Source organism: Capra hircus, chromosome 22, assembly GCF_001704415.2.
Source record: "Capra hircus breed San Clemente chromosome 22, ASM170441v1, whole genome shotgun sequence".
Lineage (NCBI taxonomy): Eukaryota > Metazoa > Chordata > Mammalia > Artiodactyla > Bovidae > Capra > Capra hircus.
This window is the reverse complement of record NC_030829.1, coordinates 22,976,508-23,000,614: the sequence shown is the minus strand read 5'-3', so window position 1 is coordinate 23,000,614 and position 24,107 is coordinate 22,976,508. Positions and strand designations below refer to the sequence as shown.

General features: G+C 42.2%; 1 protein-coding gene across 1 annotated transcript; it reads right to left on the bottom strand.

Moving 5' to 3' along the window:
• CRBN (cereblon) lies at positions 1,406-23,012 on the bottom strand. The gene is made up of 11 exons (XM_018067188.1): positions 22,852-23,012; positions 19,328-19,440; positions 18,520-18,722; positions 17,533-17,682; positions 13,097-13,256; positions 6,853-6,915; positions 5,709-5,793; positions 5,004-5,119; positions 4,623-4,687; positions 3,598-3,729; positions 1,406-2,226 (listed from the first exon to the last, which is right to left on the bottom strand). The coding sequence occupies exons 1-11, from the start codon at positions 22,916-22,918 to the stop codon at positions 2,046-2,048; spliced, it is 1,335 nt and encodes a 444-aa protein (XP_017922677.1). The 5' UTR covers positions 22,919-23,012; the 3' UTR covers positions 1,406-2,045.

Below are 24,107 nucleotides of genomic sequence, written 5' to 3'. Positions count from 1 at the left end.
ATGTGGCACTGACGTTATATATCAGGTGCCATGTATACTTAGTGACAGCACTCCTGTCGCTTTAAAGTAAAGAAAGGTTATGGCCCACATATTTGCTCTTTAAAGATTTGAGCCTCTGTGCTTTCAGTAGGTTAAGAGGTGAACAGCACGAAGTATTGTTTATTTCAGCTGCTGTACTGACATTTTATAACTAACTTTCCTTTCTGTGTAGCCAGTCAGAGCATCTTTGTGCGCTTCGGGCAAATAGCACTTTTGGACTTGATAACACAAAAAAGCGCATTTCTGTTAAAACCCAGGTAAGAGGAAGTGTGACAAACACTCAGTGTAACGGGGGCTTATGCTGCAAGAAAGGGAGCCTCAGAAACACCTGCACACAGGTCAGTAATTGAGTGCTTATGAAGTAACGCTTAAGATATTTAAGTACTAGTAAGATATGTATTGGACGCAGCATTTTACAATTCCTACTATTCTATATGGGACGTTCGCAGATTGAGCTATTAGAGGTCTGGTTTTGTCAGGTTAGAAGACCTCCGATTAGTATTATATGCATATTTTATATACCAGAATATTTTATTTGCAAGAGTCAGTAAACAGTACAGAACATTCTGAGCTTACACTCTTCCAGGGGCAACTGTAAAAGCAGTGTTTCCTTACTACAGCTGGGTTGGATGTAGAGATGTGCCGTGCTACCGAAAAAAACACTCTGTGGATCCCTTTAGAGGAGGTTTTGGTTCAGTGTAAGACTTCATGAACAAATAGTAAAGTCATAAAAACCCAAGGCTGTTAGTTGTAAAAAGGTAAAGAAAAGTTAGGCATATTTTAAAGAATCAACAGCATTCTTAAGTTGGTTTTCGTTTACTCTCTTTACATAAATATGCAACATGATACTCAATTTAGGTTTCTAGTCTAGGCAGTCAAAAGCATTGCATTTTTGGAAAAATAAAATAATGGTAAATTAAAATGTAAGAAACTTTAACAGTCCATTTTTGGCCACATACATTGTACCTAATTAGCTGAACTTTTCCCAGTGATTTATGTAAAGCAGTGGAGGAGTATCAAAATGACACCAATGTGAAAGGATCCAATAAACCCCTTGAATGTGTAAGCAAAGAGGTAGGTGGCAACTCTGTCTGTCTAGAACTTTACCTTAAAAATTATTTCTTACACCTAAAGTATCCGCATCCGAGTAGATATTTTACATTATTTAAACAAACATGTTTAGCTTTGCTTTTATAGTTTACTTACAGAGTTTCTCACTTTACATTGAACAAAATAGCCTATGAAATACATCACTGCCTCCAGCCTGTAGGAAGGAGAACGTGTTTTAGCATCTGTGCTCCACAGCAGTCTAAGCTCAGATTCAGCTTTGAGACAAAACAGCCACACACTGAGCAAATACACGAGATATTGCTATTCACTAACAAACATGTTAGGAAGACTTTTATTTTGGGGCTCAAACTGCATATTATAACTCTTTATTTTCAAAATTTACAAATCAGTATCTCAGAAACTAAAGAAAAGGAACAAAGCCCTTTTACCATGTACACATTTCCTTGCCTCTTTCAAAAAGGAACAGTACTAGAGCTTGGCACCCTACCTTCTGGAACGTCTGCCCTTTGGAGCACTGATGCAAACACGCCATTCTGTTCTGTGTATCAGGATCAAATAAATGATGAACTGCGTTAATAACAGCGACTGATAGGAATTTCAGATTTGTTTTGTGCAGAAAACATGCTCACCAGTTTCACAGATGTCTTCATGTCCTCTCAGTGATAACACTACCAGGCATAGCAAGAGTCCACAGGATAACAGCACCAAGCTCCTAAAGTAGGTATTCCTGCAAACCAAGTATTCTAGACTGCTTCTCATCCTCTTCAATAGAACATCTTAGTTTAAATCTTGAAATCCTGTTGTTCGACTAAGAAACTGCAACCTTCCATGTAATGTTGCTTTTACTTAGGTATGCATCAAAAGCAGTAATTTCCAAAGCAAGTCTTGTGTTAGAATACCAATGTGTTAAGTAACCTTATCCCTACTGTATTTGTTTATAAGCAGAGTATTACTTTGTCAGGGCTTATGTCATCTTCCGTATCTGGGATGGTGGGCAACAGAGCAGATCGAGTCAAACCCCAGAATTTTTGAGGTGACATGTCTTTTTTGGTGGCTGTAAATTTCCATCCAATATGGCTGGCACAGATCCTGCACTGGGCAATAGTCCAGGCATACCTACAAGATTAAGGAAAGGTAAATCAGCTCAGGAAATGCATCTCTGTATCCCACCCTATCAGAAACCTGTTAGATCTTTTAGTAGCCAAGTTCTAAGGATAGGGAAGAGAAAACTCAAAGCTTTGATTTATACAGTTCCCTGAAACAGACCTCACAAAAAAGATTTTCTAATTTGTATCAAGTCATCATGGTAATGCATCAGTCTTTATAAAGTTACCTGATTGTGCTCTTAAGCCATGCTTAAATTTTTTCTCCAATGCCAAGGAAGAAGCAAAAAGAATATCTAATTAATACAGATTTCTTTATACAAATTGCTGGCTGCCAGGAACACATTGTAACTTGTAGCAGCATTTTCTTAGTTGTTTTACATTGCAGTCAAGTTAGGAAATAGCAATAAGATTTAAGGACTCCTTTTCTAAAAGAAGAATGGTTTTGTGACATAATTTAACCAAAAATATAAGCCCTGGCATTAAAGGAAAAAATCCCAAACAAATCAGAATTCACCCAAACCATGTAATGAAACTTCTCCAGGGATCCATATTTAGTATTTTTAGTAACCAGTTAATTCTACTTTTAGTCCTTCAGAATGCTATCACATAAGATTGGCCAGTCCAAGTGGTATGGTTCTAAGTCCAGAATAACAAATCTAGTCACTAAGCTCTGCTCAGCTTGCCTCTTTCAAAATAAAAAGGCTGAGCCAGCATTATTGGCTGAAGGGATCCCACGAGTTCTCAGGTAGTGTCGTAGGTCCCACAGTCATACTCTGAAGGTCAGTAGGTTAAGCCAAAAAAAGCAAAGCCTGCAAACTAGAAGAAAAGCTGGATTCTGCATGTTTTACGTGTATCACTGCTTGGGTAACAGTCACTAATTTTACAAATTAGAAAATACAGTGGACCCTTGAATCCACCTATGATTTATAGTTGGTCCTTGTATCTGCAATTCACTCTGCATCTAACAATTCAGCCAACAGAGAAGCACCAGTATTATAGTATTTTACTACTGAAGCACACCTGCATCTAAGTGGAAAGTGGAAGTCAGCAGTTCAACAGCATGCTGTTCAAGGGTCAGCTCTAGTTTCACTGGATTATGAAACAGTTGATATTTCATTTTCCTGTCAGCTCATTCTGAAGGGGTGTGGATCAGCTGTATCGCTGATTTAAGGACTGCAGCTCACCTGCAGTCTCATTCAATGAGACTGTGTAAGAGTAACTTTTTCTAGCCAGTCATGAAATGAACATTTAAATAGCTATTTATTTCATTGCCTATTTCTGATGATAAATTCTAGCAACTCTCCTTAATACTCTTTTGAGCTTTACTGCTCAATTAACACACACACACACACAAACCCAAAAGGGGACACCACTACATTACCCAGGAAACCAGCTGTGGTCTGTAGAAGGCCGGCCAATCAGGTTCAAGTTGCAAGCCTTATACACGGTAAGCGTCTCATGCACGTACCCGTGAGGGTTCACATAAGCTGCCATTGGCCCACATAAAGATAAACTAAAACAGAATCAGAAGAGTCAATATGGGGGGAAAAGATCCAACAAAGTTCACCAAGAAACGAGGTTAAAGAGCTATAGTGCAGTTAAAACTAATAAGAGGCTGGCAGTCAGCCCAGTTTTATTTGGTTTATGTTCTCCCTTGTGGCTTCCCCTGTGGCTCAGCTGGTAAAGAATCCACCTGCAGTATGGAAGACCTGGGTTCTATCCCTGGGTCGGGAAGATCCCCTGGAGAAGGGAAAGGCTACCCACTCCAGTATTCTGGCCCGGAGAATACAGTCCATGGGGTCGCAAAGAGTCGGATATGTCTCAGTGACTTTCACTGGTTTTCATGATGACAAAAAGGAAAGTAGTACTAGTTTTTAAAATCTTCAAGATACACATTGTAATACACAGGGAGCTCAACTTGCCCAAAAAGGGCAAGTCCCATAAAAGGTTCCATGTGGTCATTCTTGGGCAGCTGAGTACTGTGCAAAAAGCAGTACTATGTATCACACAGCATCAGTACATGTCCAGAAGCATGTCCTGCAAAACTCTGACCCTATGTGGTGAAACTGATATTTGAGTGAAGTAGTGCATAAAGCCGAGGCATTCCTGCTAGGTCCGTAAGTACTGAGAAAGATACAGTTGATAGGTTTTTAACAAGATTGGTGTGGTGGGGAGGTTTTCCTTCACCAGGCTCACTCACTGCTGTGAATAATCCCGTCCACACCCACTGCTGTTCTGGTACCCAGTCAGGAGGAGTGTCTTACCTACCACTGAGGTGACTTCCCGGATTTCATTTGCTGAGCATTTGTAATTTAATGGAGGGAAATACAGTCTTGCCTGTTGTTCTGTTAGGGCAGTTGGGAAAAGGTACTCAGACGTGTACTAAAAATGTAATAAAGAGCTCACCTGAATATTTCATTTTTGGTGGTTATTTCTGTTTCTTGACATTGTTTACAGCAAAGTGACGTACACTAAAATATTTAAGAGAAAATTAGAGGAATCAACACTTTCGAGCATTTCCCCCACTAACTATAATTTTAAAGATGGAACAAGGAAGACACAAGCTGATATATTCACTAAATTAATGACCCTCTAGAACACTCTGTCTTACAGTCTCAAATGAAGTGTTTAAATAACCCTTTCAAATATTTTTAATGCAATTAAAATTAGTTCTCTTTCCATGACTACATGACTAGACACCCTACAGACAGCCTTGGTGGTCCCAACAGTGCAATGCCCCCCACCCCAGACTGACAGAACGTGAGCGTCCAGACATTCGTTACTCACTTTATTCATAATGTCTAGTTCACAGCGAAGTCGCTGGATCGCACTACCAATTTTAAGGAGCTGAATTCGTAATACATCATCAATAGGAAGACAAGCAGCTACTCTGTAAGAAAAATCTGAGAGACAGGATAGGTTTTTCAAACTTTTAAACTTATGAAGCAGATACATATGACTTATGAATGCAGTAACATCCTTTTCGAATAAACCCTTCCCAGAGGCCACACTAAACAGTTATAAACAAGACTAAAATGCATCAGCTCTCAAGTGTATACATATGTATCTTAAGGACGTAACTTATTTTCCCATACTTGTTTTTGTAAATGTCTTAAACATGAAATCAAATCCATGTTATCAGAAGTCACTTATTTACTAAAAGACTAGAAAAATAGTTAAATTGTACCTAATTAAGTCTTGGAACTAAGGTGACCTTTAAAGGCACCCTGAAGACCAAGGAAAGGAGTCTTTATAACCCAGACAGTGTTTCTGGATGCCAGCCGTTTACTGCAATCCGAGCCTTTTATGTCTAAAATAGGAATGCTCAGAATTTAAGACCCTTGTTATAGTTAACTAAAAAAAAATTTTTTTTCTGTAATTCATGAAAACAAATGCTTTTTCAGAATAATAATAAAAAAATTTTGGTTTCATTAAACAGAAAACAAAACAATTTTAGTAAAACATCACAGGAAGAAAGCTGATTTTTCATACCTATTGGATTTGAAGGAAGAGAATCTTCTTTGAGATTTTCATCCCATTCGCGTAGCTGTTTCTTGATTCTATCCATTAAGGTTTCCTTGTTTGAAACGAGCCATAGTAAGGTTCACACACTTTACACTTCACTGTCAGCTTTTCAACTCAGTAAATCTAACATATTAGTAGCAATGTAAGTAGTTACTACCTAGTCAAGTTCCAGTATATACGTGTCTGTTTTCTTACACAGAAATGCTTGCAGCCCCTGCTTAGCCCAGCGCGAGGCTGGCTTTCTGGCCTCTCTTCGTCCCCTCTCTAGGAAAAGCTGCACTAGCAGCCGCTGCCCACACACCTTACCTGGTGCCTGTTCACCGCATCCGAGTGCTCACTATCTTTTCGCGGTGGATATAAAAAATACTCTGGTCTACTACGTACTTGTAATGCCTCTTAAGCTGCTGAAGAGCAGAGTGAACCACTGTTTCCTTCGGTGCTGCCCATGTGCTAAGTGCCCACAACCTACCAGTTCAGTAAGCCCAGAGCTCCAGCTCTGCAGGCAGGCTGACTCCCAAGGGAAGCCTAAGACCCTCTGCTGCCTCCCAGGACAGTAACAGCACCTCTACCCCCATGTTATACTCAGGTTCTGCCCCAAACCACAGGAAAGGTAACAGAAATCAGGCTTTGAACACAGCCTGTGTCTGTGACCTACATTCTGTGAACTATCCCAACAGTCCCTTACTGAATTTTTCAAGCTGTCATGATGCCTAATGTAAAAAATTTGAACTGGAAAAGCACTGTTGTATACATCAACTAGTACACTAAAAGCAGGAAACAGAAGTGGACATACTTGTTTACAAGAGAACTAAAACCCTGTTAAGGGTTCTGCATTTTTCTAAATGTAACTCTAACCTGACAACAGAAGTTTAAATGCTTAACACACCCAAAGATGCCACAGCATCTTGTCCTGAAGTTACATGCCACTATCCACTGACAGAAAACTAAAGATTTATACGGTCGAAGTCAGGTCTGTCTGGCAGTATGATTCCTGCCTTTTCCCCTTAAATGAATGGCACTAGTTCCAAAAATAACATGGCACTTGTTTCATCTAATGACCCTTATGACATGGCTTCTCCTAGAAGCAAAACTTTCAATGTAAGTTACTTACAGCATCATATAAGGAATACAGCCAGCGAGGCCATGAAGTCAAATTTGCACAATGAAACTTTCTCTGAAAAGAAAACAAAAGTCACTTAAACACCATAGAATCAAGATCGTAGGGTAGAAGGAACCACATTTAAAAACTGATCTTGGCCCACAAAGACCTTCTAATTTCAAAAAAGATGAAAAAGTCTGCAGAGAATCCCATAAGAGATGACTATATTTGACAAAGATGTTTTCACTTAATTCCTATAAAATTTCAGTAACTGATGGGAAGACTCAATAAGTAAGATATTAGTCCTCAGAGTATATATTCAATGTGACACCAATGAATTGGAATTCAGAAGCAATTTAAAGTTCATCTGAACGGATGTGTAAAAGCAACCAAGAAAATCTGGAAAGAGAAGTGTTACACAGAACATGGACGCTGCCAGGACGCACTGCAGCGGTGCTGTCAGAGCAACAGGTTGGACACAGCCTAGCCAGCTATCAACAGCAGTTCAGTATGATACGCTTATACCAGAGAGGGTGCTACACCTGACCCAAAAAAGCACAATATAAAGAATGAGCACATCTTCTCTACATACAAAACAAAGCCTGCACATCTATGACCTGTTAATTTTGTACAGAAGCCGTTCTCTGACAGGGTGACACGTGACACTGGGCGGGGAAGGGCACTGTGCCTGCAAGACCAGACGGCGGGTTAGAGTGACCGCGGGAGTCACTTGCTGTGTCAGGTCCTCGCGCAGTCAGCAACGTAAACTATGAAAATAACATCCAAGTGATCAAAACGCTACCGTTTTTGTTTCCTTCATTTATCAAATCCTACTTGCTTGTAAGAACTGGAATGGAATGGTGAGCTTTTTCTAGATCCTGAGGCTTGCAAGCTCATAATGCAAGATACACAACTACAAGCTTACAGTGTGTGCTGGGAAACCGTTCCTCCACTGGAGGAAGCCTCTGCCTACAGTACACACAGCCTACCACTGCCAGACGTCTCTCATCCGTAAATACTACTGCTCTGACCGCTACTCTTCCTACTACTCTGGAACAAGACAAAAGCAGACTCTAATGTTCCTGTGGATAAGGTAATAAGCAATAGTAACCACACAAATCTTGAAAAGAGGAAAGTACTGATGGGGTTAGGGGCCATATTTTTACTTACAAAATTACAAACTGTCAGCAGTTGCGTTATGTATCCTGGTGGGGCATAAACAGACAGGCTGATTACAGAACAGAAGAAAAATAAAGTAAAAAACAGGAATCTGGTCTATAAGGCAGCACAGGTGTGCTGAGTGAACACAGCTACCTGGACAGGTGCTGGAGTCACACCAAGAGAACTACACATGGCTCAAAGCTCACATTCTGATGTCATTAAGAAGAAGTGAAGTCAAAAGGAAAAAACGGCACGTTTCTTTTATGAATGAAGATTCCTTCACACAGGGAGGTGTTGCTAGCTATGATTCAGAATACAGAAGTATTAAAAAAAATTCAACTATATGACCACCAAAATACAGTTAAAAGACAAATATGACAAATGAAAGAAAATGTTTGAAACTAACTGCAGGTAAAGGGATAAGCTTCCTTTACACACAGATAAGTGTGTGTAAAGCAATAAATAGTAGGGGGAAGACAATTCCAATTAAAGGAAATAAGACATGCTCTTAAACACTAAATGTCACACGTCATTCACATTCAGAGAAATTCAAAGTAAACCCTCAAGCTCCTGTATTTCACTTAACCAGATCAGCAAAAAGTATGCTGGATACTGTGCAGCCTTACTGAAACACTGAGTACAGAGATGAACAATCTCAAGTAAGAAACTTTGCAAATACATGTCAACATTACAAATGCAGTTGCCCTGACATCCAGTAATCTCACTTCTCAAATACTGACCTATGTGAAAGGTCATCTGTGTACATAACTGAGTCTAGGTCCGTCATTAATACAGAGAATACTGTGCGGCTTTCAAAATAAGAACGCTCTGAAAACCAGAGCACGAAGAATCTCCTGCACTCTTAAAACAAGGTGCAGGACAGCATGGATCCTCCTACGTAAGAAAAAGGAAAGAAGTGAGAATATCTATCTGTGTTTTCATAAAGAAACTCTGAAAGAAGACTGAGCAGCTAACCTGTGAGCTCCTGTCTGTGGGTCCTGCCCTTGAGTTACGCTCAGTTCTTCCCTGCTCCGTATGAGAAGCAGGAGCTTATACATTTAGCAGAGACCAGAAAGATGAGCTTCAGGCACTTTCTCATCTCGTTTCCACATTACTTTTTTGCACTTCATACTCCTTTCTCATTCACATGGAAGGGCTTTATAGATGAGCAAACAGTGTGGGCAAGACGGGAGTATCCTTAGAAACATACACTGCATTCTAAGTAAGTTTAAACAACATTTTCCTCATTTTGAGAGAGTTTCACTATAGTAAACAGTGAAGAGAAAAAGACACCGTGAGAAGAGGGAATAAAGAACTAGAGTTTTAAAGATCGAATCACTGAATGAGAAAGGTTTCCAGATAGAAGTGGGTTTGGAAGAGCACTGCCTGATTATACTGACCTAACTTCTCAATCCTGAGGGACAGTGTTCCCTTGTCAGAATGGAAGATAACCGAAGCGTAAATACTTTTGTCATTTCGATTGTTTTGTTTTCAATGGCAAATGTTGAGAGGTTATGTACAGTTTCAAGGTCAACTGAATATACTTCTGGAAGACTCCACTCCACTACTAGATCCTTTAAGTATCATTTTCTGGTGGAAAAGTGGGTGGCAACCCGATTAGAGTGAGTTATTTAAGAATCAACTAAGCTTCTCCCAGTTCTGGCCTCGTGAGCCGCTTCTCAGACACAAAGACGCACGAGGCCCTGCTGGGGCTGTGGCAGGTACAGCAGTCAGACTGAGTAAACTCCACAGAGGGCTGGCCCGAGCCCCAGGTCAGCCTGAAGACAAGCACTGTGACCAGTCAGCATCCACTGCAGGTGCAGCGCGATGGCCCAAGACGGGTCCAGGCCCCTGGAATCCCCCCCAGCGCCTCCGCCAGCCCTTCCCTGCACTCCCCGCCCCATGCCAGCAGAACGGCTCCCAGTGGGCTCTCTAAAACGAGGCAGAGTCTGCAGGACGCCTGGAGTCCAAAATAGAGCTGCTGGTGTTTTTCCTCGGCCTAGTGATCTAGATCCACATTTCAGAACCTAAGAAACTCTACCCGAAGTGTAAGCAACAGAACGATCAGAAAAAAACACACAGAGGAAGGCATTCGTAGCTCTGATCACCTTTTATATCTCGCTCATTCCTCAGCACCTTCTGTTTAATCCTCGGCAGTTCTGAACATGAAGAAAACTGACGGCCATGTTTGAGAATCCAGAATTACTGGAGAAATAAGACAACAGGCAGGTCAGAGGATCTGGCTCCTAACGCCTGACGGCCCGCCTGCAGAGGCCTACGCCTGAATTCAACACGAACAAGCTGAGGTGCTTTAGCCACAGAACAGGAAGGAGTTAATCAGTAATTCACACAAAAGATTTTTACAAGTTCTGTTTGTCTAACCCAAGTTCAGGTTTAAGATGTCAAGATCCTACAGAGAAAACACAGAACTAGCTGTCCAGAGCACTTAAGCCAGGAATTAACTCCACAGACTCTCACTCTATCCTCAAAACTGTGCTAAGAGGTAACTTAGAATTTTTAAATGCTTAAGAATTTTTAACAAAAAAATCTTGGTGTGGAAGAACTACTATATAAATAAAGTACTTAATACCTCCTGGAAAAAATATCCAATGAGTGAAACCCACAGCTATCTAAATCCTGAGAGACTATGTATCCTGACACAGTGACCTCGCCACAGAGCATCTCAGCACCACCCAGGGCCGACACACTGCTGGGACTAAATGACTCCAGAGCAAAATCTCCCACTGCGCTACTGGTCAAATAAACATGATTTAAAGTATATGTAAAGCATCTGTATTGGGGACATCCCTGGTGGTCCAGAGTACAACTGTACTCCCAATGCAGGGGGCCCTGGTTCGAGCCATTGTCGGGAAATTAGATCCCTCTCGCGGCAACTAAAGGTCCTGCACATGGCAATGAAAGATCCTGCATGCCACGATTAAGACCCAGTACAGCTAAAGAAATAAAAAACTAGATTAAAAAAAAAGTATCTGTATCAAGTCCGAAAACAAAAGTACTGCGCAGCTATACCAAGTTACTGTGAACTTCAGCTCTTTGCTGTTTAGTCGCTACGTCACGTCAGACTCTGTGACCCTCCCAGACCATAGCCCGCCAGGCTCCTCTGTCCATGGGATTCTCCAGGCAAGAACACTGGAGTGGGTTGCCATTTCCCCCCTCTAGGGGATCTCTCCAACCCAGGGTTGAACCCTCATCCCCTGCATCTACTTCTGCTTTACTGACTACGCCAAAGTCTTTGACAGTGTGGAAAATTCTTCAGAGATGGGATACCTTACTTGCCTCCTGAGAAATCTGTAGGCAGGTCAAGAAGCAACAGTTAAAACTGGACATGGAACAACAGACTGGTTCCACATTGGGAAAGGAGTACGTCAAGGCTGTGTATTGGCACTCTGCTTATTTAACTTACATGCAGAGTACATCATGAGAAATGCTGGGCTGGATGAAGCACAAGCTGGAATCAAGACTGCCGGGAGAAATATCAATAACCTCAGACATGCAGATGACACCACCCTTATGGCAGAAAGTGAAGAGGAACTGAAGATCTTCTCGATTAAAGTCAAAGAGGAGAGCAAAAAAGCTGGCTTGAAACTCAACATTTAAAAAACAGAGATCATGGCATCCAGTCCCATCACTTCATGGCAAATAGATCAGGAAACAATGGAAACTGTGACAGACTTTATTTCACTGGACTCCAAAATCACTGCAGTCATGAAATTAAAAGACATTTACTCCGTGGAAGAAAAGCTATGACCAACCTAGATAGCATACTCAAAAGCAGAGACATTACTTTGCCAACAAAGGTCCATCTAGTCAAGGCTATGGTTTTTCCAATAGTCATGAATGGTGGATGTGAGAGTTGGACTATAAAGAAAGCTGAGCACCAAAGAATTGATTGCTTTTGAGCTGTGGTGTTGGAGAAGACTCTTGAGAGTCCCTTGGACTCCAAGGAGATCCAACCAGTCAGTCCTAAAAGAAATCAGTCCTAAATATTCACTGGAAGGACTGATGCTGAAGCTGAAACTCCAATACTTTGGCCACCTGATGCAAAAAACTGACTCATCTGAAAAGACCCTGATGCTGGAACAGATTGAAGGCAGGAGGGGAAGGAGACGACAGAGGATGAGATGGTTGGATGGCGTCTCTGATTCAATGGACATGAGTTTGAGCAAGCTCCTCAGACTGGTGATGGACAGGGAAGCCTGATGTGCTGCAGTCCATGTGGCTGCAAAGAGTCGGACACGACTGAGCGATTAACTGAACTCCTGCGCTGGCAGGCAGATTCTTTACCGCTGAGCTATTCCCTCAGATTAGGGCCCTAGGATAATCTACATCAAAATTAAAACCTTTGATGATTAGTACAGGATTCTTCAGGTTACTACAGAAATTGTCTTTCCGTATTTTTAAAAGACATATCTCAAAAAGTAATTTTAAATTTAGACACTAGAAATTTTTTTCCTTTAGGGAGAAATCATAAATATTAGGTATTTTATACTCAAAACTGATACATCTCACAGATAAGTACAAACAAGTTTCACTGGTATTTGTCCTACGAGAATGATCTAGTCAAAAGGATATACATAGGAATTAATGCCCTACAGGCAATACTTTTAAAGAGCGCCTATTCTCAAGCCAGCTTTGGTGATGTCCTTACTGTTGCACAAAAACAGCTTCTTTTCAGAAGCCCACAAGGAGGAAGCAACTGCCACTGCACCGTCTCCCACACTCTCGCCTGAGTCTAGGTGTTTATGACTCAAGAGCCAAGCGCCTCCTGTGACCAGTCTAATAAGCGTTTCCTGCAGCACTTAGAACCACAGCAAAGTAATTCATAACTTAAAGGCATAATAGCTGGAATACCTCACAGTATTCTAACATTTTACTTGATTTTGCAAACTGCTCTTACATCAACAGCTGCCTATGAAATTTTAGAAACTCCAGCTATGAACAAATGCAACTACAGTATTGCTCAGAAGATGTCTGGGGAAGGACTCATGAGAGCTGTTGGTGTTTCTTTCTTTAAACAGGAAAAAAGCAACCTGTCTCTGCTTTCTGAACACGCATAAAAAAATCAGTTTCTCACCTTCTGGTATTTCTGCCACCATTTATATGAACACTGGTCTTCCCATGAGACAGGTTTTGAAGGAAATATCTGGCACTTATTGAGGGACTCTAGTTGAACTGCAGACATGGTCGAAGGCAACACACACTCAGGAAGAATCTGCACTTTAGCCTGCTGGATTCTAGAAGAGAGCCAGGCAAGGTGTTCATTTTTAGGATAAACTAATTCTAATCACTACGTTTCTAACCATTATGGATAGCTTCAAGTACTAAGACTTTCAAGGTTTTCTTTTTTAAACATATTAATCAAATCCTGATATTAAGATACAAGAAATTTTCAAAAAATACTGTATTTCATAAATCATACCAAAGTTAAAACCAAAGGTAACCAAAGATTTTTCTATCTCACTGTGGAATGGAAAATGCTATTTTTACATTTCAGACAAAACCTGTAAATGAAATAAAGTTAAAAAATCAATATATCACCAACCCCTGATGTGTTGATACTTCTATAAAAATTTCTCATTCTGGGACACCCCACCCCGCCCCTTATCCCACTTCGTTATGTTGCCTGACTCTTAACATCTATCCCTTCTCATGAATCACCTATCCTAAGAAGTAAGTAGGTAAAGGAAGAGAAACTTAAGAACCCTTTTACATGGATAAGACTAGAGAATTATACGTAGCCTTATTTCTATGTGCATTCCTTTTCTCATTCTTAAACATTTACTCTGAATATGCAAAGAATCAAAATCCGTATTATCTTTAAAATTATTTCTACTCATATAGTAAAGTCATCCTTCAACAATGCTACTTGAGAATATCATAATTGTAAATATCTTCTCATGAATTAATGCCAAAAAGGCTGTACCTCCAAGCCATTGTCTTAGGAGGCACTGAAAGAATTATCTCCTATTATAACTTTTCAAATGCAGAAAGTATCAACACATCCAAATGCTGGAACGAAAAACAGTTAGTCGGAAGAAGTCAAATATATTACAAGTCTCTGCTTCACTATTATTCATGTTCAGGAAGTCTAAAGTGGTCTTTCATTGTGACCACTGTCTCAATCCACAAAAACTTATGACACTTTAATACTTCTGATTTATTAAATGAAAATAGCTAAACGTGTCTGAAAATATGTAGGTTTACTGTCATGATGATATTAGACACACTCCACTCACCTCATTTCTCTCCTGCAAGCTCAAATTTAAGTCTACATGACTTTGGAAAATGGTAACATAAATCTGACTATGTTCAAGTGTTCTTATGCTTTTAGAGCTCATTAAAAACAAAAATAACTAAATAATCATGTTTTCCTCACCTAATTCTTAAGATTTTATTATGATACAAACATCAACGCTACAGAAACATCAGCTTAGAGATCGTTTTGATAATTAGTGTACACAGGCTGTGTCCATCGCCTCAAGGGTGGACACTGCTCTCTGTTCCTGTGACGCACCCCAGCGTCTGCTGCACACACGGCTGGTTCTTCTCCCAGCAGCAGAGTTTTGCTTTTAACATAAACTAGTTTTGTTTCTTCCCAACCTGTTGGTGGCAGCTGTTGTGCAATTATAGCGATATAATTTATACAAATATTTTTTGAAGTGGAAGGAGCTTTAGAAAACATTTTATTCAAGTATAGTTGATTTACAGTGTTGTGTTCATTTCTGTTATACAGCAAAGTGATTCAGCGGTCTATGTATATACGTTCTTTTTCATATTCTTTTCCATTATGGTTTATGACAGGTTACTGAATACAGTTCCCTGGGCTATATAGTAGAGCCCTGTTGTTCTGCAATTTACGTAAATACTGTGGCAACCAGGAAAATAAGTACAAAATTAAAACTGCTTTAATGAAACACTAGCTTGAGTCCAAAAAATGCTTTCAAATCAGGTTCAGACAATTCTAATAGGGAGAAAAGTGCGTGACTCTGGAAGGTTTCTGTGCTCAAAGCCCTTGTGAGTATCTTCGGAATCTCTAAAGAAAAACTACAGGTATGTACTGCAGACAGATGACGTAATGAAAGCAACTGACGCAAGAAAGACTGATGTCAGCTCCACCTGCAGACCCGACATAACCACAGTCCCTACCTCACCAGCAAACGTAAAACGCATAAAGGGGCATTTACAGACCGTAAGCTAAAGTGTTCAGGATATCTATGTATGTATTTTTATGAGTTCTAGTTTTAATCACCTTTTTGACTAAAAATTACTCACTTCAATTACGGTAAGTACCAGGGCTTCTTTTGTAATTACAGAGTATTAATCTCCCCTTCCTCTCTACATGTAAGAAATACTCAGGAATTTCTAAAACAGTCCTACAGAGATGCAATGATACATTTCTACTTTTTTATTAATTAAAAAAAATTCCATCTGTTCAGAAGAGGTCAAAGAAATATAGACACGACTTGGAAAGGTCAGAAGGCAGCAGTACGCCTTGTATATGTGAAGAGTCTTAATAAGACACATCACTATCGTCTGGTCCTACATTACAGAGACAAGGAAACTGGCCTGAGTTGCAGATGTGCAAGGGGAGAATTGTGGTTTGGTGGGAAGAGCACTGGTTTGGAAGTCGGGGGCCTAGAACTCACCAGCGGTGCCCACGAGCTGTACAGCTTTGGGCAAACTTCTTCTCTCCATCGCACTCAGGTTCCTTTTCTAAAAAAAGAGGGGCCTGCACCACATCCTCTCTGGTCTCTGCCATCTCACCATCCCCACTGAAGGTAGTTCGAGGGCCAGAAGGGCAGGGGACCCAGAGAATCCTCACTCCACGGACGTCTTTTCAGACAGACATTTTTGTGAAAGCCGTGGTGGTGGGTCTAAGGAATACTAGGCCCTTTCCCAGTCCTGTCCCCCCTCATCAGTTTGACGCTATCTCTACTTGAGTCCAATGCACATCTGTTTACTTGCTTTCAGAGTCAAGGCTCTGTTGCCATCTTGTGTTCAAACTAAGTTTCCACAATCACAAGTCACTCATGTCGACACCCTCAGAAATATACTTTTCCCCAAGTCAATTTGCTACTTTGGTTTCTGGAATACAGTACTCACAAATATTTAAAATTTTATAAGCACACAGGTAGGAAGTCCTTTTAAAATGGAACTGTCAGTAAAATCCACGGCACAAACAGCTTGCTGTCTCAGCACAGGGCCCTCAGAGGGATGCTCACTCATCCATGGAACACTCATGGTCCTAAGTGCAGAACACACAGGAGTCGCATCGACTGGCCTGAGCAGCCTGCATCTTGAGGGACAGACAGACAACATGACACTGATGACCTGTGTTCAGCGCGGGGAGAGTTCCCGGAGTGAGAGCTCTAGGGAGCACCAGGCGGGGAGCACCGAACCCCCATGGGCTCCGGCACTCCACCCTCCCTGCTCCTATGCTCGCTCAAGCCCCGAAGGGGAGATGAGTACACTCATATTTATGAATGCCCACTATGTGGAACCTGCCCTCATGCAATTCACATTCTTAAATCTTAAAAAAGAAACACACCACCACCCTCTGAACGTCCTTGATTTCAGAAGACATTACCTGTCCAACACAGAGGACTGACAAGATTTTCAACTGTGACTACAGATAAGAGACCAATTCCCTAAGGCTGGGAGGACCCAGGAATTTGTATCTTTCTAAGACTTCACTAGTGATTCACTGGTGATTCTTGTGTGCCAGAGTTAAGAACCATTCCTATAAAGGAAACACACAGTGATGAGGACAAATGCTCTGTGGGTTTTTTTGAGGTCTGCAAGTGAACTGCATTTTTTAAAATGAGGTATTCCTTAAGGAATGAGGTATTCGTTCCTCACTAAGGAATGAGGTATTCCTTTAAAGTGCTAAATAGAACACTCAGAGCATTTCTAGTATAAGGCACAGGGGTGACAAGCACTTCCTGACCACTTAGTAAACGTATGCTCCACTGCGGTGAGAGAACATTTGTGGTGAGAGAACATTTGTGGCGGAGATGGGCACGCAGGGTACGTGGTCTCCCACACCCAGATGGAGCGGGTGGCAAGCGTGACCAGCTCTTGTGGCACCCGACACTGCACACAGCTCACCAGCCCTGACTTCCCACCCTTCCCAATTTGAAGAGATGTCTTCAATCCCAAAGAAGCCCTGTCCCAAATGACACTGCCTGTTGGGGTTACATCACTGCTCCAAAACCTAGAGGGGCATCAGAGTCACCTGGACATCATCAGAAAAGATGCTGCGGCCTCCTCCCTGACTGGTCACTCTCTAGGGATGGGAGGAAGGGCAGGAAGGCAAGTGTCTGTGGTTTTACTGCCCAGGTCACTGTGATGCACAGCAAAGTTAGAAACCCCACTGCACTTTCAAAGGGAAAAGAACAACTAGGTACAAGCTATAAAACATGAACGTCAGCAAAGCAGACAAAATATAAGAAAAGTACTTCATTTTACGATGTTTGAGGAGTTTTAAGATAGACAGACAATGTTTCTTACCCGTCTGACTGTGTCCTGATCTCAAGGACTTTGAATCTCTGTCTTCCAATTGCTTTCACTTTCACAACCTCGATTCCAAAGTCCTGCTCTTCTCGGTAGGCGTATATCTCTGCTGTCGTTCCGAACTGTGCTTCCCTTTCCTGTACATTACTGCCAAGGCGAATTTTAAAGAGGAAACAGTTTTAAACATTTAATTTTCAAATATGCAAAGTTGACAAAAGCAATATACATGGGAAAACAATTTACAGCAATCATTCTCACTGCAAAGCTATTTTATTTTATTTATTTTAGAATCACATGGGGAACTGAGACATATAAAGAGGGCTTCAGGAAGTACAATTAGAGCCCACTAGCAGAAGAACAGATTTCTAGTCATTGAAAATAACCCACAGCTGACAGGGGTTAAACTGTCATTTCCCAAACTAAACATTCTTTTATTCAGCAGATCATCCTTTCTGCCGCTTATCAGCAGCTCTGTACTGGGTTGAGGGGGGAGGGGAGTGGGGACTTCCTGTATCAATTTCCTGCCCCCACCACTGATTTCCTCTAGTTCTCATGGGACACTTGACATTTAGCTTCAACTTACCACTTGTCTACAAGAGGACAACTTGGGAGTTTTGAGAGACAGAAAATAACTAGTCACTCCTTTGTAAAAACCATCCTTTACAAACAGTGTAAAAGCCCTCTTTTTCTTGAAGACAGCTCTTGAAAATAAGGTTCTAGAACTGTTCTTCATTATGTATTAATGATTTTAAAACTTTCACATACCAGAAAGTTAACTGTGTGTGAAAGTTAAAGCTTGACTTAGACAGTAATGATCACAGCAAAATACTCCAACTTCCACTTCCAAGCTTTTTATGGAAGCGTTTCACTTCACAGCCTTGTCCCAACTTCTATGCAGGCAAAATAGTAGTCAGTTTTGCCTTTAAAACAACCTCTCCTGTGAGTGCACAACAGAGTATTAGTCAGCTCACTCTGAGATTTTACCTGTACGCAAGCACTGCAAAGGTTCTGTCCTTCTGAATTAAATTCCGCACCATACTGACTTCTTGAGGACTGAAGAGCTGGAGAGGCAAGGTCTGCCCGGGGATCAGGGTCATCACCACCTGCGGAAGCACCGGGATCACCGGGCAGCTGTCGTCGTCGTGCAGAGTCCTGCCGTGGAACTCCTCCATGTCGGAGCCCAGGTACTGCAGAGGGCACGCACAGGCTCAGTCGTTACAGACAGGCCACGGGACACGAGCTCAACAGACTGACGCGCAAACTGACAAGCACACGTGGACGGCACACCTATCCAAATAATACACCTGCCGTATCAGCGTCCCACAGGACAATCTGACTCCTGGAAGGAGAATTCTCAATTCCTTGTGAAGAATCTCTCATATACAAATTAAAGAGCATTTTTTAAGCTCAAAATATTTGATTTTGACTAAGCTCGACACCTCTATGTCTGAAAAGCATAAATGACAAGTATAAAATGCTAGTTTGTTAAATAACACCCTGGAACCCTGCGGTACAGAGAATAAGCAGTACTTTAATAGCTCTATCACTGGCCAAGATATAAGGAGGGTGCCAAGTGTGCAAAGAATTACTTGTAATAGACAAAGTACCAAACTGCTTAAAAATTACAGCTTAACACTATTTATCAGTTGGCAAGAAGCCCACATCCTCATCCACGATTTCAAGCTTGAGGTAATATCAGGTAATGCCAAAAGCAGTCATTCATTTTCAAGAACTTCTATCTACAGTTAAATGTACGCATCTCTCATACTGGATCTAATACAAAGTTACATACTGTATGTGATGTCGGCAAACTAGTGTCAAAATTTATGATGTTTGGTTTCTTGGGTTCTTTGATATCCTGGTCTTCAACTTCCATTTCAATTTCATCTTCTTCCTCTTCCTCTGCTGTAAAAGTACAGTATTATAAGCAAAACACAACAAACAGAGGGAAGGAGACATAAAAGCTATGTTCCCGTTCAAATACATAGTTCCTTCTTAGGGATTCCAGGCCCGTGGGAAGAGGAGCTCTTATGAACACCATCCACACTTGGGAATCTCGACAGGACTGTGAAGAGGCAGCTAGAGTGGGGTCTAGGCTGGGTCTGCCTCTAACTTCTTCTCTTAAATCAATGTTTAAGTTTAGAATAGTTTAAGACTTACAGAAAATTTGCAAAGATGATAGAGAGTTCCTTATACCTCACACCTGTTTCTCAATAGGTAACATCTTAATTAGTGTGGCACACTTGCCATAGCCAAGGAATCAGTGTTGGCATAGCACCATTAACCAAACACATTTCATTTGGGTTTCCTGAGTTGTTATCTACGATGCTACTTCTGTTCCAGGACCCTGCCCACGACACCACGTTACATCTAGTCGTCAGGTCTCCTTAGCCTCCTCTGGGCTGGGAGGGTCTCTCAAGACTTTCCTTGTTTTTGATGGCCTTGACAGTTTTGAGGACTACTGGTCAGGTGCTTTGTAAAATGTCCCTCAAGTCGGAATTTTCTTGGGGAGGAAGCCCAGGGAGGTGAAGAGCCATTTTCATCACGTCTCATCAAGGGGGCACACTGCTGATGTGACTTAGAACTGCTGAAGCTGACCTGGATCACTGGTCAGGCTTCTCTGCTGGAAAGCTCCTTTCCACCTCTTTTCCGCACTGTACTCTTGGGAAGCAAACCACAAGGCACAACCCACATCTAAGGGGCAGGTAGGGATTGTGTCCCTTCCTTGAAGGGTAACCACCTGCATGAATTATTTGACACTCTTCTGCACAGGAGATGTATCTCTTCTCCCTCACTAGGAACCAGCTCTGACACAGCAGACAATTCACCCCACATGACGAAACCTTAGTTTCCTCATTTGAAAAATGACAATGAACAAGACAGTCTCTATAAAGTTTTTTCAAGCATTTAGAGTTTCTAGAGGAGACAGAAAGGAAGGAAAGAGAAAGGGCTAAAAAGCAAGCAAGCTCCTAAATAAACTTCCAAATAGATAAAATGGCTTTGCAAAACAGTTACTTTCTGCTGTGCATATCATTGTTTAAATCTAACCACCTCCAGCTAGGTTCCTGACAAGAAAATATAAATGTTTTTCAATATGGCAACTGCTTTGGACTTTCTGTTAATTCTTACAAAGTCCTTAGATATAAGGCTTTGCCAAAGAGAACAACCTAATTATTTCAACTTAAATTCAAATGTCCAGTGATTTAACACTGCATACAAAATTTTCCTAAGAACAAAAAAATTCAATGAGACCAAGAGATAACAAAGAAAAATCTAAACCGATGACAGAAATGTGCTGCATCTACTTCCCTGCATTCACAATTCGGACAGCACGGCTTTCATTATGCACTTTTGACACTTTACTGCTCCGTTATGCACTCCATTATGCAGTTTTAAAGGTCATCTTTTAGCTCAAAGGCCAGAACTCCTAATTTTTAAATTTACATTTTAACTATTCTGACTTCATCTCAAAATGATTTCCTTCATATAAACTAGCCTTTCTCCCATATATGGCTGAAACCCACTTCCCCCTACTTGGCTATTTATGTATTATTTCATTTTATGTTTGTTTGTTTGTTTGTTTGGCAGGGACAGATTCTTCAAATCTTAAATATTAAGCAACTACTTAAGCACTTAAAGGGAATTACTCTTCCAAACAACTCATACTCCATGGAAGTATGGACAAATGAATGTTTCTAAAAATAAGTCATATATGATTTGCAGGAGCATGACTATTATATTGACAATCTCTCTGAGTCCCTTGCGCTCTCCATTTTTTTTGACAAAACACACCGTTCAGAGCTACCAGGGTGAAGCGTGATGACTCATCTCATGCAGGAGCACCATGTGGATACCAACAGAACATCAGCATCTTCCCTAACACACTGGATTTGGCACGGACAGAGTTGGGCTGATGTCTCTGAAAAAACAGCTCAGCTCTTTGACCAAATTCAATTCAGCTAGGTTGCTTCCAGATGGACCACTGACTCTGATTCTAATCTATTTTCATGGAAAAGGTCCTTTCCATACAGCTGGGGCATGCCTTCAGTCTCCTCCTCCTCTGGCCCACGCCCCTCCCAGTGGGCAAAGTCATCTTCCAAGCACAGCTTCCCTTAGGTCTCAAGTCCGTAACTGCTTCTCTCCAATCCATGGAACAAACTCACGATCCCACTGGCGAGAGATGCAAGCTTTCCAACACTCCAACCCAACCTACCTTCCAGGCCTTATCTTCTGCAAGCCAATCCTAGGTCATAATGCTTTTGGATGTCTGTAGTACAACACAGGGCTTTTCCCCAGTCCTTCTCAGCCATAATCAATCCCTCCCTCTGACGATTTACTTATCTGGCCTACATCAATGGCCTTGTGCTAGTTATATTTTCAGGAACCACATATACATGATAAACTTCTCCAAGTATCAGACTGTGCATTATACCTCTTTTTACCTTCAGGATACATAACACACTTCCTGCACACAGTGAAGTGACTCCGCTAATAGTCTCAGTTTGGCTGATACACCTCTTGCAAGGCAACTCTTGTCTACAGCATTCCATGACAAAACTGTACAATTATTCCAGACTTTTTTTCTGCCCACTATTCCAACATAAGGCCAAGGTCTAAATTTTCGCAAAACATAAAGGAAAGAGAATCCTGATTTTAATATCCCAGTTCTAAGTATCTAAAATTAGGTGTATTCTAACATGTACTTGTACTACGTCCTTACAAGCCTAAGAACAGACCAAACACCGGCGCAGCACTGGGTGGTTAAGAGACACCAGCTATGCAGACAGAGAGATCTGACTAGGACTCCTGGCCCTGCAACTGTGTGACCTTAGACAAGTCCCACACTAACCTGCCAATTCATTTCTCACCCACCAAGTCAGGACTACACAGTGACATGGGGAGGATAAAATGGAAAAATGCACGCAAAACGCCTGGGGCAGGGCCAGTGACACGGGAACACTTAACAAATTAGCTGTCACTCGTGGGGGGGGATGAAGTCCCAGAAAAGTCTGGGATGCTGGGCGGCCCCAGTCTCCCTCTTTCCCCACCCAGTTTCACGCCATTTCCTTGGAGCCAAGTTCTGGGCACACAGAGGATGGAGAGCACGAGTTCCTGCCTTTGGGGACAGCCTCCTCCCTCCCCAAACCCTCGTCCGCATACTAGGGGGAGCCGAGATGCAGCAAGAACCACCACGGTCCCGGGCCCGCGGCCCCGAGCAGGTTCTGCACCACCCGCCCGCCTCCCCGGCCCCGCCGCGCCACTTGCGCCTCTGGCCTCGCCTCCTCTCGCTGCCAGGATCAGGCCCCAGACGGTTACCGGGAAGGAGCGGCAGGTGATTGCCCATGTTGTGCGCAGCGTCCTCCGGGTCTCCCTCGCCGGCCATGTCTGTTTACCCGCAAAGGAGCCTGGGACAGGGCGGCGCCCGGGCCGCCGGGGGAGAGCCGGTGCAGTGCTGCTGTCGCTGCGCCCCGGGCCACAGCTCCCCCTTGCGGCGCCCGCGGGGAGGACAGCGCACTGGCCTGCCGGGACCGGCACCGCGGGCAGGAGGGCCGGCACCGCGGGCAGGAGGGCCGGCACCGCGGGCAGGAGGGCCGGCACCGCGGGCAGGAGGGCCGGCACCGCGGGCAGGAGGGCCGGCACCGCGGGACTAAGCGCTGTGTCAGCCGCCCTTCGCGCTCGCTGCGCTTGGTACAGAGCCCTCGCCTGTCCCCGTCCCTGGTAGGACATTTCACACACATAGGGAAACAGGCTCAGATTCTTCAGTCTCCACCTTGCTCTTGACAAGGGAGACGGGAAGCAAATAGGAACCCGTTTATACAGCCTTAGCTCCAATTCTTCAAATAAAAACTGTATACATGAAGACTGGGAAAATGCATCAGTTATTCCAAAGACGGCTGGGTTATACCTTAGTTTCTTTACAACAATCAAAAGTAGTTTTCATATATCTTTTCCAAAATTAATAAGCATTGGTCTGAAACAAATACTAGAAATGATAAGAGAACAGAGAAAGGCCTATGATTGGCAAGTGAGATTGTCAATATAAAATAGCTTACTCGTTATTCAACTAAAATGAGTCATTGTGTTACAAGAGAAATAAAAAAGGGGGTTTTCCTAACAACAAAGGGAAGAGTGAATGGCAAAACAGGCCTGTAGAGTTAAGCAACCCTAATTCTACTTTAACTTTTACTCTTCACAGTACACGTACCTAGACTTGTCCTTCACAAAAGAATTCCACAATCACTCTCTGAGTCTGTGTGAATCATATACTCCACCGAATCACCTGGCGTTCATTTTTTTTTTAATTGGAGTGTAGCTGCTTTACAATGTTGTGTTAGTTTCTGCTGTACAAGGAAGTAAATTAGCTATATTCGCCCACACTCCCCTGTAGCATTCTTCATTTCAGAAAGGTCATAAACCAAGAGCCCACCAGGCCGTTACCTAGCTGTCTGATGCCACTTGTGGCCATTTGGAAATTCTGCAGAAGAAAGAAGGCAACAACTTCACTGCTTTGATCCTGCTCGCTTACCCCAGACCACGAGCCCTGCCTGTAAGACTTCCCCCTATTCCCCAGG